The sequence below is a fragment of the Mus musculus genome, chromosome 8 (assembly GCF_000001635.26).
Source record: "Mus musculus strain C57BL/6J chromosome 8, GRCm38.p6 C57BL/6J".
Classification (NCBI taxonomy): domain Eukaryota; kingdom Metazoa; phylum Chordata; class Mammalia; order Rodentia; family Muridae; genus Mus; species Mus musculus.
The window spans coordinates 24686109-24700680 of NC_000074.6; the positions used below are offsets into that span (position 1 = coordinate 24686109).

Consider the following 14572-nt stretch of genomic DNA (forward strand, 5'->3'; position numbering starts at 1 on the left):
CAGCAGTCAGTGCTACCTGTATTCAGTTGTTTATAAGAGAAAGGGAGGGAGGGAGGGAGGGAGGGAGGGAGGGAGGGAGGGAGGGAGGGAGGGAGGGAGGGTGGGAGGGAGGGAGGGAGAGGAAAGGGGCAAAATTTAGGTTGGAGAAGGATTTGCTGCTGAACCATGTCCAGGAAGAGCAGAAGGTGAAAACTGTAGGTGAATGTGAGCAAAAACTTTGCAGACTTGTAAGAAACTATCAAAGAATAAATAAAATGCATCTAAAAGGAAGAGAAAAATCTCATTTAGGCAAAACAAACAAAACCCAGCATTGGAACGTGAAGACAGGTACAGCCCTGCCAGCCAGCCTAGCCAAAACAGAGAGCTCCAGGTTCAACTACCACGCCCATCTCAAAACTAAGGTGGAGACCAACAAAGGATGACACCCAAGGTCCTGTCTTTAAATCACAGACATGTGCACACACACATGCATACACACACACACACACACACACACACACACACACACACACACACACACAAAGACACTACATACAATTTTTTAAAAGATGGGATACATCAAAAATCCTATGTACTTTGGTACTTAAAGTCTTGCGACTCTTAAGAAATTTTTCTCTGGATATCTATATAGCCTTAAGTAATTAAGGATTGAAGAAAAATAAAATCAGTGTGAATAAGAGCTGCCAAATCTAGAAATGAAGCTGGTATATATTAAACGAAGATCACACAGATTAAGATAACTATTCATAGATTAGAATATTAACACTATAATACAGAATATTAGCAACATATATAAATTCTATTAATATAACTATTTCAATGAAGTATTACCTTAAATTAAGAAAATTAATCTTTCCCTAGTATCATCTGCTAAGAAAATATCCAAAATTCTGTTCGATAGGGTTGAGGGTACACATTTAGACAGCTTTCTTGCAATTTTTTTCTTACTTTAACCTTCCAGTCTGTGGTTCCTTTTGCTCTAAGCTCCTATCTTGTTATTTACACATATAGTAATTAGTAAGCTTGATACATTGACACACTTGACGCCATACGGCAGCTCTCAGTGCTGTCACAGATGTGTAACTGTAGCAAAACAGAACTGACCGTATCAAATGGGCAGTGGTTGTTCAGGACTTTCTACCAAATGTATTTAAAATGTTTAAGTGGCGTATGATATTTATGAGCTTTGTGTGCTTTCTACATTTAAATAGAACAATTAATTTTAAACATGCCAGAGCTGAAGAGATGGCTCAGTGGTTAATGCATTTGCGGCTCTCCAGGGCCTGAATTTGCTCCTTAACACCAACACTGGGCCACTCAAATTAGGTCTCCAACTCCAGCCCCAGGGATTCCAATTTCTTCTTCTCCTATCTCAGGCATCCTCAAACGTATCTCCCTCCACACCCTCTCCACACACACCCCACAAACACAGTTCTTAAACATGCAACTCAGTTGTGAACCATATATTCTCATATATGCCTAACTCCCCTGGGAAACACAGACTACAGTAGTTTATCATCTTTTCTGAAACCCGTGTCTACCTAGAAAACTATGCTGTGGGTATAGAAATGTTCTGAAGGCTGTGATAAAATTAGAGATGGGAGGTTCGCTAAGGCCTCACTTCTACACGTGGTCCTGTAAACTTAAAGAGAGTCAAGCAAAATAGAAATACCCTTCAGCAGCACTTCATAAGTGTCAAGTCTTAGATGGCCACAGTGACCAGTGGAGATGGGATACATGTCTACACATACAGACTGTGCTCTGCATACTAACCGAAGGGCAGCCAAAATCCGTCATCCATGCTTCCTCCTGGAGATGAAGGTGTCATGTCACACTCTGGAGGAGCAAAACCAGATTCACACTGACAGTTGTTTAGATTGTTGCAAATCTAAAACCAAATCCAAATGAAAACTGAAATACATATACATATATATATATATACACATACATATATATTCTGTTTATTACCCACAGTAATTCAAATTAAGTATAAGCAGTTTTAATGTGAAAGTAAAAAGGATACTTGTGCAATTAATATGCTTGTCCGTCTTTCTGCTGGTCAGATTTCTAAATAGAAGTTATAATGTTCTTGATATAATTGAAATGATTTGCTAGGAAAGTATAGCAACTATGAAGTTAGAGGATATAAAAGAGTGATTACAATTTATTATTAATTTATACTAACAAAAGAAACCGCTGTGATGGGAGAAAATCTCTATGGAAGAAGCAAACAAACAAACTCCTCTAATAATCCGCGAGGAGGGGGCGGAGGAGAAACAAACAGTAACACTCAGACAGAAGGCTAGAAAGATGCTTGCAAAAATAAAAAGAAGAGTCATGACCAATGGAAGGACTCAAGAGTCAGCCCCACAGAAAGGTAAATGGGTTAAACGAGGTGAGTTCTGACACAGTTGCTATAAGAAGCCCAGGCTACAACAAAGATGCAGGAGACACATTTTAATCAGATGCATGCTGGGAAATTTTCCAAACTTCTGCAACCCAGCATACAACTTCAGAACAGCTGGGCAGGCTGGGGTGTCAAAATACCAGGGGCAGGTAGGACAGGTAGAGCCAAGAACAGAAACAATAATGGCTAAGTGATGGCCGTTAACAATGGATTCAGTATGTTGGAAGAGATTAAAAAACCTCCCCAGAATATAAGGAAATGCAAGCTCTCACGCATGCTGTGTGGGTACAAAACTTCTCAGAACCTATGTTTTATTTGTTAGATGTCCTTGCTTAAATTGTGGGAAAATAGAGTAATTTGAATGTACAATGATGCCTGTTTTGTTTTTTCAGAACTCCTAACCGTTAAATGTTATTCGAAAGGCCACCAGTGTGTAAATCTGCAAGAATAGCATCGACCACACACTAGAGGAAATGAACTGGGGCTGTCAGAAGACAAACCTAATCTGAGTACATTGGAACTCGGGTGTCTTCAATGTCAGATGTACACCTACACTCCCAGAAATGCATGGGGCCACCATCTCTGTATGATGCTTGATAATACTCGGTTACACTTTACTGGTCAGACATTGTGATGCCATCTCGCTCGCTCACCTCTTTGGTGTACCTTTCAAGGCTAAGGGTCATTTGCTCAGCTGGCCTGTTATCAGTCTGACAGTGCCCACAAATCATGCACATAAGTAGCAGATTCTATGTTCCTCAGTTAACTGAAATTTTCTGAAGGGAATTTCCACACCAAATAATTCTGAACCTGGCTATTCTGGAGAATGTTTATTGGTGTGAATTGAAATGATCATATTAAATGAAAACGAAAATGGCTACCTACCCCGTGTCCTTGGCATTTGTCATCGGCCTCACACTCCCTGGTTCCCCTTAGGACATGCACACGTAAGCAATCTCCTCGGAAGCAAACCTGAAAAGGCATATTTAAACCTGAACATGCTAATGCGAGCAACCACAGAAACTTTAAATACAATACAAGACCCAGCTGAAGAGCTCTATTTGCTACAAAAATTATGTACAGGGACAGCATATGTCGAATGGGTTGACTGCCATTCCAAACCGTATAGCTGTTCTAACCAAAGAAGGGTGTGTTTGTCTTCTTCATAGGGTTTCCATTCTGAAAATGAGGTGCAGTTGGTTTTGTTGTTGTTGTTGTTGCTCTCATTTGTTTTGATTGTTTTTCTGGAAGCAACCCAGTGCTATCCACACTCACAATAATGAGCCGACGTGGGTGCAAACTCAGCTAACACCAGAGCTCTCTGATCACTTTTCGATGGCCAGTGAAGATACTATGTCTCACATCTCTCCGTTTGGCATTGTGGCCTGGAGGGATCAGTTTCCATCATCCCTGTACTCAGGACTTGTATAAGCTTACCTAACAGGCTAGGAGGATGGGCTATCTTCTCGTGACACAAATGAACAACGGTTAACATTTGCCTCGGTGGGGTGAGGACCCCAGTGGCTGTGTGAGCTCTGTTCATATGCCTCTATCCAGAGTCAAACCATTTGAATGCCTTTTGATCCATTCTCTAAGAGGAGCGGGTCACTTTGCTCAGATAGTCTGAAGGGGTATTTTGCATGGGATCAGTGGTCTTTACTAGTGAGGTAAACTGAGGCATGATTAAGTGAAGAGTTTAATGTAAGTAAAAGGTAAAATCTGAGCCAGGCAACTGCAGAGCAGAAGCGATTCAGAGGCTGCACAAGAGGGGCTTCAGTAGGTGGACGCAGAAGGACGGGAAAAGAAGCGCTTGCTGGGTTCCAGGTTGAAGGTCTCTATTTCCAGGTTTTGTTTTATGCTTTGGGATGTTAGGCAAGCTAGCTCACTGCTTCTGCTTGCTTTGCAGATTTCTATCACATGCACTCATTAAAAAACAAAACAAAACAAAAAACAAACAAACAAAAAACCTTCAAAGTTATATCTTGCTTGTTTTTGCATTTAGAATGTCACTTGGAAGCCTTAACTGGCTTTGTATTTTGGGGGGCTCTTTTATTTTTAATTTTTAAAAATTTATTTAGTGAGTGATTTTAAATCCTAAGTGTGGCTCCCCTCGAGCCTCTCCTTCCCTACCCCGCCCCCCCCCCCCCCAATCTCCCTCCTGTGGTCTCCTCTGTCTCTCTTCAGACAAGGGGAGGCCTCCTGTAGAGAACCACAGCCCTGGCATTTCAGTCAGTTAAGAACAGGAGCATCCTCTCTCCTGTTGTGGTTAGACAAGGCAGCCCAGGAGGAACAGGCAGCCCAAAGGCAGGCAACAGAGTCCAAGACCGCCCCTGCTCCCACTGTCAGGAATCACACATGAAGACCAAGCTACGCAACTGTAACATATGGGCACATGGCCTACATCAGTCCCGTGCAGGTTCCATGGTTGGCAATTCAGTCTCTGTGAGCCTCTATGGACCCACAGAAGTGAGTTGATTCTGTATGTTGTTGTTGTTATTGTTGTTGTTGTTGTTCTTGTTCTTGTTTATAGTGTCCTTGTCCCCAGCCTCTTACAATTCGTCTTTGTCCTCTTCTGCAGGATTTCCAGAGCTCTGCCTAGGATTTGGCTGTGGGTGTCTGCTTTGTTTCATCAGACTCTGTTTGGTATTGCATGTACAGGTAGGCATACGTTCTAGTCTCCCTGGTACCTTCAAATCCTCTGATGCCATGTAGGTGTCCCACAAATCCGTTACATGACATCTGTGGATGGAAACTCCTGGGGAGAGGCTGTGTCTGCAGAGCCTGGTTGGCTGACTGGAGGTGCAGTCATGTAGAAACACTGGGATGCTGTAGTCCTAGATTCTAAATAATTTATCTTGAGCTAGCTTTCCCTTGTCTATCCCTGTGTTGGAACCAATGTCCTGTGATGAATAGATAAAGCCCCTTGGAAATGTTAACTTAGCGGACTGCCAGCTTCCCCTCATAGCTATGAATCTCTCTGATTACTCACCAATGTATTTTTTAAAATTCCCTTAATTATTTTCTTTGTTCTGTTGCTCTGAAACTCTATGGAACTGCTTCTCCATGGGAACATCGTAGAACCTGAGGTAACTCTGGGTTTCCTGGGGCCACAGTCACTCAAAGTATATGTGTGTGGGTGTGTGTGTAAGAGAGAGAGTATATGTACATGTGTGGGTATATGTGGGTGGGTGTGTGTGTAAGAGAGAGAGTATATGTACATGTGTGGGTATATGTGTGTGGGTGTGTGTATGTGTGTGGGTGTGTGTATGTGTGTGGGTGTGTATACCTGTGTATGCATCTATTAGGTTTTGGATTGGGCAAGTGGTGCAACTCAACAAAGAGAAGGGTGAGGATATTATAGGAAGAGTTGTTAGTACTCCCACCGTGGACAGGAAGGCAGAACAACATCAATATGGTGGGACTCTGAGGAAGGTTCACACCTTGGCTCCAGAGGCAGACAACATGGGAGCCTCTGAAGACAATCAGGGGCCTGTGTGGCAGAGGAGACTCTTCCCACACCCTTTGAGGGTGGGCAGAGGTTCACAGCAAAGTCCTGGGGCCAGGATCTCTGATTCTCAGGCAGGGGGAATGGTGGAGAACAAGATGACCCTCCCTTCCCCTTGCCCCGCCTCCCCCTTGCTTCTGATGTAGATTCACTGCTTGAGTACATGTAACCCTGGTCAAATCTTCAGCCTGGAAGAGGGTGCCTGTCAGAGAGAGCAGAAGCCTGGGGCAGAGGCTGGATCCTAACCATCATGTTCTTACAATACCTACTTGCAGATGCCAATCACAAGACCCAGGTAACAGTGTGCTTCCAGCCCACTGCCTTAAGAGGGGAGTTGTCCCAGATCCCTTCCCGAGAGCCCGCATGGGTGGCTCAAAGACCTCGGGACAATCCATTTGCTTGTATTTGATAGTTTATTGTCAAGGAAAGCACACAGTTCAGGCACAGACCAATATAGGGACTTTGCAGGGTGAAGAATTTGAAGAAAGGTAAGAAAACCTACTCTGCCTGGGGAGTATATAAGTAAAGGTATATGTTTGTACACAGTTAGATGTAACAGTCTTCGTCCAAGAGCATCTCCAGCTATCTCTCCTTCCAGAAAGCCAGCAATTGAATCTATCCCTTGATTAATCATGGAACACTTAGTCAGAATTGTTCCAAATTCTGTCCTGAGCCAGGCAGAAGTCCTGCTGCTCAGTCACTATACTCTAAGATGGAAACAACTGAAATACTCAGGGATGGCTGAAGGGGTTAAATACAAACCACAAAAGAAACCCCCACCATTCTGGAATTCAACACATTTGCCACAACATAAGTAGAAAGGCCAAATATTCTCTTTGTATTGAAGTTTTCAATTTTGGGGTATTTATAACTTCATATTTATAGTCAATGCTTCAGTTTGTAAAGGTGCTTTCACACCAGGTGCCTCTCCTTTATGATTATTTGCTTCTTTTGTTTTAACCTTTTCTATTTTAAGTTTATTGCTAATTTACACTTTCCTCTTGGCTTTTCATTTTTTAAAAACACATTAAATATACATACACAAACAATGAAGTCATTATTCTATAAAAATTAATATGGGGTAAAAACACTTTTAAAGAAATCTGTAAGTAGTCCACTTTTTATTAAAATACCCGCTAATTTTGTGTTCTTGCCATTGTATAACTCATGTTTAACTTCACAGAAATGTCCAGATGTGTCTACTAGATGATTTAGCAGGGAAGAGAGCAGACTGAGAAAAAGAGGCCTTGTGGAAATATGTTGCAGTAGGTGTAAATGGCAAGTCCCAGAGGGACCTCGTGTGTGTGTGTGTGTGTGTGTGTGTGTGTGTGTGTGTGTGTCTGTGTGTGTCTGTGTGTGTCTGTGTGTGTGTGTGTGTGTGGTGCAGACTTCTTGATGACTTTTTATGTAAATATTTAGGTTACTTATCAGTTTTTCTTTGAAAGTAGCCTCAGCCAAATTGCCTATATTCTTGCTTTAAGGCATTACAATTACCTATCTGAATCTTTTATTAGACTGTTTGAATTTTCATCAAAAAGAAAAAAAATAAAACTTAAACCTTATGTCTTATTATTGTATCTTATAGAAGGGAAATTATCTTTATAACAATATTGTGTTTTAGAGTACTAGGGGATTATGAAAGTAAAAAAGCATGATTTTATTAATAAAAATCATAAATTATCTTTGTAAATTAGTGCAAGACTAAACAGTTGACTAATTTCTCTTTAATATTCTTCACATTATTCTGACAATCTTACATTTTGGTGAAATTTTGTTGTGATTTATTTTTTAGTATGGGTTTTGGCACTTTTTGTTTGTAGTGCATACAAATTATTGCAGACTAGGGCTTAGCCTAAGAAGGAAAGTTAGATTCTTGAGTGTAAGAAAACAAGTTTCAGTATCAATAACCAAATTCCTAAGGAAAATATTCACAAAAATGAAAGTTTCTTTAACCAATGGCAACTCTGGTTAGCACACAAGCAAAGGGGTATTATTATGATATTTTTATAGTCATTCACTATTGTACTTTGTTATTTTGATGTAGCAAGAGAAATTGTGGACACTCTCAAACTTATGTATTTTTACACTCATAGGCATTCATAAATCCATTATAAACACAGTACATAAACATCAAGTAAAGACATGCTTACCTGGCCACTACCACAAACAGTGCCATCATGGACATATGTGTCATCTCTAGTCCCAGTCTGTGATCTTAAATGAGCGGACACACACACCTGGCCTCCCAAGTAAGTATACTGAACATCATATTTCTCTGTTTGTATGACTTCTGCAAAGTTCCAGTAGCAAACTGCTTTTCCACAAAATATAGCACTGGACATAGGAGGCAGAAAAGTTTTATATTATCACTTAGCTGTCTTATCCATTAGTTCAGTTATAACTCAATAGATAGCTCAGTATATATGTTTACAACTAAATTGATACTTAATTTAGAGCATTAAGGCAAATGCAATGGAGTGAGCTGTTGAGAACATACACCTATTCCAACACGAAACACCTGATCTGCAGGTAAACATGGGTGCACCCTTTGCACTACGTACAACACACATGGCAAATGGACAACTTGATGAGTGTGTACCTATAATTACATCGCCCATGACAGTTTCCAAATTTGTCATTTTGCAGATTCACTTCTTGTGCACACACATAATTAGGACCCTTAGCATCTGAAAAAAAAAAAGAAAGAAAAAGAATTTCAAGTTTCTCACACTAAAGGCAAAACGTAATTTACAGTCCTTGAAACTGTAGGGAATTTATACTGAGACTGTTTGTGTCTTCTAACAGGAGCAGTGGGCAAGAATCAACTTAAAAACTACCCAGAAAAAAAAATATTGTGTTAAAGAAAATTGTTGAAAAAGTCACTCTCTCTTTCTAAAGCCACACACTAATTCTCTATTCTTCTCCCACCAATGGCCTTGGTCTTGACTTATATCCTATATGGCCTTCAGTCTTCTCCTTTTTGACTTGCTTTGATTTGGTTTTCAAATGTGATTGTAGAACAATATTTAGAATAAGGTACAGGATGAATTTGTAGCTTTAAAATAATGGCAATTTATCTCCCCCCCCCCACAAAAATACATATTTTCCCCAAATACATACATTTCCCAAATAAATCTGTACACTGCCTATCTGGGTCTCGGCAAACCCCACCAAAGCAATAGGCAGTCTCGTTGTTGCAAGGTTCCAGGTCTGCAGCTTTTGTATCAGGGGCACAGCCTTCAGTTTCTCCATTGCAGAACTCTGGGAAATCACACTGGTCCTTACTTTTTCTGCATAGGCGTCCTCTTTCGGCTATCTGAGAGACAAAGGATAAACTAGCTTTGGTCAGGGTGACTCAGAGAAGTTTTCTTGGGAGTTAGGCAAGAGATAATTTCTCTACTCCTTTGAAAGATTATATAATATTATGGACTAAAGTCAGTTACAAAAAAAAAACAAAACAAAAAGAAGCAGCAAGATATCTTACAACACAGGGACAAAGTTTGTTGGAGACTGTCAACAAAGAAACGAACAACAAAACAACAGACTTCTACAACATGCTGCTATTCTATTTCATCTTGGGAATTCATTATCTTTTCTTCTCTATACTCGGTGGGATATAACTATAATATGGCATCAGTTGTTTTCAAAGTGGTCTGAAAGAGTGTCTCAGCATTGATTACACATGTCTTAATCACTAGTTGCTGTAGATAAAGCAGCTGGTCCTGCTGATGCCCTTCAGAGCTTTGCACTGGGAGTTGTGTCTAAACTGGAATCATTAAGGAAAATGCTTGGATCAAATCTCTTAACTTTGGACAAGGTCTGGTAGAAGAGCTTGAAGATTTGCAAGAATATAGGGAAAAAAGAACAGGCTTGTCTACACTCAGAGTAGATAAAGATGAAAAGAAAATGCACAACACCTATGCGCAAAGCCCTTCTAGTCAGTCATATTGGGCAAAATCAGTATGCATTCCTACAACCTTTTTCATTGTTCTCGATGAAGCTCTCCTTATTGGCCAGCACACTGCGTCTTCACCACAGAAAGGACTTGTTTTACTTGGTGGTAATAGTTAAAGACATGGGCTCTACAGGGGAAGTAACAATTGTCAGGCATGAAAGTCCTAGGTGGGCCGCTCCATTCAGGCATGTTGAGAACAACCTTTGGCTCTAGCCATCTGTTCTTGAGGAAAACAGCCTACCAGAGCTGCACTTGCATGCTGCACACCTCTGGCTCATCTGGTTTTCAGAATGTGATTTGCTGTTGCTGCTTGTCAGGCGAACCCTGTTAGTTTTCATTTTGTGGCATGACATTTGATCCTGAAGAAATTACAACCAGACAGGACTAAGAAAAATTCCTGACACAATAGTTTTAAACAAAACTGCATATCACAGCTAGAGAGATCTTTGGAACAGATTGAAACATATGAAAGAAAGCAGAGGGCAGAAAGAGACCCACTGGCTGAAATCAAGGACATAGTGGAGATTAGAAATATCCTTAAGATCTACCACATGGAGAAATGATGTATTTCATTTAAAAAAAAAAAGTGTTATCCAAATGGTCATCTTCTAACTTTTAAGACTTAGACCAAAAGAAAGTGTTTCAAAGAGAATACAAATTAAAACATTTGAAAGATTCTTCCAGAAGCTAGAAGGGAAGTACACCAAAAAGACTCCTGTTGAGATAATTATTTTTAGTCTGCTGTGTGAAGCTGTGTCTCTATCCTTCCTCACCTGCCTAAGTCACCTTCTTATTGGTTTAGTAAAGAGCTCAACAGCCAATAGCTGGGCAGAACAATAGGTGGGACATCTGCAGAAACAGGAACTCTGGGAAAGAATCAGAGGCAAGAAAGTCTCCATCGAGAGACTTCCGGAGGAAGTCGGATGTTCAAAACAGGGGAGATAGCAAGCCATGTGGCAGAACATAGATTAAAATAGATTAATTTAAGTTATATGAGTTAGTTGAGAACAAGCATTCATAATTATTCATAATTATTAAAGCAAAGGTCTTAAGCATTCATAATTATTATGAAGTCATTATTCGGAAGCTAGCCAGCCAAGAATGTCATGTTATAGACTCCCAAAAGGTATTTTATTTCTGTGTTCTAGGCTTACCGTACATGTTCTTTTATCACAGCATGGCCCTGTACCACACTGCGCAGCATCAATCAGAGTACAGTCTTTAGGGTTACAGCATTTTTTATGAGTACAGGTCTAGAGAAGAAAATATAATCAAGGTAAACATAGGCATTTGAAATCATATATATGACTTTTTTAAAAAAATTCTTTTCAAAGTACAGTTGTGGGCTGCTCAATTAATCTTCATTGGTTTCCAAACATCCACTAAAAGTCACAGCCCTGCCAACAACAGATCATATTTTTTTTTTAAATGTGGCTCCATAAAATGATAGTTGAGCAGTTTATACTATCAGTCAACACCGTGGCCAATATTGTTGCATAGATCACTACACACTGATGTTAGTGGTGAGTCTCCTTTCAGTTAGGTTTGTGTGTGTGTGTGTGTGTGTGTGTGTGTGTGTGTGTGTACTCTGTCAGTGGGACAGTGACATTTCCCCTAATACTGGCTAAGTCCAGCCTCCTGTGTGTTTTCATCTTTGTTTCTGTCCAATTTCTTTAAATAAGCCACATGGCTACAACCATTTTTACAACAGCCTTTACATTCAATCTGACCAAATCAAACCATATTAACCCCCCCCCCTCCAAACACCTCCTTTGTGGAACTCTTACAAATTATTATCTCCCCGTCTGGAAACACCCTAGGAATAGGTACTTGGCAACTGGGGCCTACCAGTGGGGGGAAGAGACATCCAGAAGTATTCAAGCTCCTGGCCCCATTACTTCAGTCCCTGCTTTGCCTTTTCCTAGAGAGAGCATAACAGAGACCCTGAATATGCTCTTTTCCCACTCTTACTTCTCAGCCAACTGTAGGGCTCTCTTGGGTTGCTCTCTCTTGCCAGGGACCATAAGAGATCAAAAACTTCATACAGGCATGTACTATTACAGAATATAAGTTAAAATTCTAAAGCACATGATTAATTGCTTCTTCCTAAAGAAGCCAGGATACTTTAATTTGGAAAGGATAGTCTTTCCAACAAATGGCCCTAGAATAATTGGATATCCATATAGGAAAAAAAAAAAAAGATAGCCTGACTCTGAAAGCTTTCATTTATTAAAAGCTGCAGTGCAGAACATGGTGATAAATGATAGTGTGGTTGTCATAAAATTGCTGAAGAAGTTTACAACTAATGCGTGATATACTAAATCCATTGTCCTGAAGGAAAGAAAACAATTCCTGCACTGTGTTTCCCAAACTTACTTGATAATTCTAATACCTGTAGATTGATATCCCTAAATTATCTTTAATACACACTCTCTTATCTTATAGAACAATTTCTACACAGGAAGGTTGGCACTAGAATAGCAACTAATTATTTTTAAAATGGTACTTTAGAAGTTTTCTAATCTATACGTAAAAGTTTAAGTGGAGTTATACTGCACAGAAGGCTAATACCTCTCCCATATGCCTTAGGTTATCAAACAAAAAGCTCAGGTGCCTGGTGTGGATTAACTCCCTTTGAGTTATTGGTTATTGGTCAATGGGTCTTATAGCATTTCCCCAAAGCATACAGGCTGTTGCCATTGGTCTGAGTTATCCAATAGAACATGATGGAATGACCCTGTTCCTTAAGATATCACATACTTTGGTCAGGAGACATGGAGAAATCAAGCTAGGATTGGCCTAGAGGTTTCTTCCCCACTGGCTAGCTTTTGTAGTGTAGGAAGGCACCGTACAGGCTGCTAAGGAGTTATCAGCAGCCTTACCTGTGAAACCTGGAAGCTTACACAACATTTGGCCTGGTGAGAAATACACAGTATCATGGATGGAACAGGGTTAACCAGCTACTTCTCAGTTGGGACTGATGCCTGGACCTATAATTGGAGCCAAGAACTCATGGCTGGGCATGCCACAGGCCCTAAGAAAGAACCTATGACTGCCATTTTGCCATTTGGATATACTACCAAACTAGGAACTTCAAGTCTCTGAAGAAAGAAATTGAAGAATATCTCAGAAGATGGAAAGATCTCCCATGCTAATGGATTGACAGGATTAGTAGAGTAAAAATGGCCATCTTGCTGAAAGCAATATACAGATACAATGCTATCTCCATCAAAATTCTAACACCACTCTTCATAGAGTTAGAAAGAGCAATTCTTAAATTCATCTGGAAAAACAAAAATCCCAGGATAGCGAAAACTATTCTCAACAATAAAAGAACTTCTGTTGGAATCACCATTCCTGACCTCAAGCTGTACTACAGAACACTAGTGATAAAAACTGCATGGCATTGGTACAATGATAGGAGGTAGATCAATGTAATAGAACTGAAGACCCAGAAATGAACCCACACACCTATGATCACTTGATCTTTGACAAAGGAGCTAAAACCATCCATTGGAAAAAAACATTTTCAACAAATGGTGCTGGTTCAGGTGTCAACATGTAGAAGGATGCAAATTGATCCATTCTTATCTCCTTGTACAAAGTTCAAATCCAAGTAGATCAAGAACCGCCACATAAAACCAGATACATTGAAGAGAAAGTGGGCACAGGGGAAAATTTTTCTGAACAGAATACCAATGGCTTATTCTCTAAGATCAACAACAGACAAATAGGACCTCATGAAATTACAAAGCATCTGTAAGGCAAATGACACTGTCAGTAGGACAAAACAGCAAACAACAGATTGGGAAAAGATCTTTACCAATCCCTACATCTAATAGAGAGTTAATATCCAATATATACAAAGATCTCAAGAAGTTAGACTCTGGAGAACCAAATGATCCTATTAAAAAATGGGGAACAGAGCTAAACAGAGAATTCTCAACTGAGGAAACTCGAATGGCCAAGAAGCACAAAAAGAAATGTTCAACATCCTTAGCTGTCAAGGAAATGCACATCAAAACAACCCTGAGATTCCACCTCACATCAGTCAGAATGGCTAAGATGAAAAACTCAGGTGACAGCAGATGCTGACGAGGATACGGAGAAATAGGAACACTCCTCCAATGTTGGTGGGATTGCAAGCTGGTACAGTCACTCTGAAAATCAGTCTGGAGGTTCCTCAAAAAGTTGGACATTATTACTACCTAAGAACTCAGCTATACCACTCCTGGGCATATACCCAAATGATGCTCCAACATATCACAAGGACACGTTCTCCACTATGTTCATAGCAGCCTTATTCATAATAGCCAGAAGCTGGAAAAAAAACAAGATGTCCCTCAACAGAAGAATGGATACGGAAAATGTGGTACATTTACACAATGTAGTAGTACTCAGTTACTGAAAACAATGGCTTCATGGAATTCTTAGGCAAATGTATGGAATGTTTATCTTTTTAACTCTTTTCTTTTTCTTTTTGCATGTGCTTTTGTTTTCTTGGTTTGTGGAGGTTTTGTTGTTGTACTGGGTTTTTTAATTTCTTTCTAAAGTTGGGTGGGTTCTTTTAAAAGTTGGGTAGGTTGGGATAGAGGGGGAATCTGGACCAGCTGTTCTCAACCTGGGAGTCACAATCCTTTTTGGGTTCAAAGAACCATTTCACAAGGTCACCTAAGACCATCAGAAAACACAGATATTTACATTA

The 14572-nt window shown here is 40.1% G+C and overlaps 1 protein-coding gene across 5 annotated transcripts in view; it reads right to left on the reverse strand.

The window, feature by feature from the left end:
- Positions 1-14572, reverse strand: part of Adam3 (a disintegrin and metallopeptidase domain 3 (cyritestin)) — a 49146-nt gene that overhangs the window by 8877 nt on the left and 25697 nt on the right. For 4 of the 5 annotated variants that reach the window (NM_001324489.1, NM_009619.5, XM_011242113.3 and 1 more), the window contains 6 exons: positions 11022-11120; positions 9033-9228; positions 8512-8599; positions 8063-8246; positions 3293-3379; positions 1774-1888 (listed from right to left, as the gene is read on the reverse strand). In NM_001324489.1, the coding sequence (NP_001311418.1) occupies positions 1774-1888; positions 3293-3379; positions 8063-8246; positions 8512-8599; positions 9033-9228; positions 11022-11120 (769 nt within the window). Of the gene's footprint in view, positions 1-1773; positions 1889-3292; positions 3380-8062; positions 8247-8511; positions 8600-9032; positions 9229-10071; positions 10227-11021; positions 11121-14572 lie in introns of those variants that run through there. The other variant, XM_011242114.3, reaches the window with a different exon arrangement.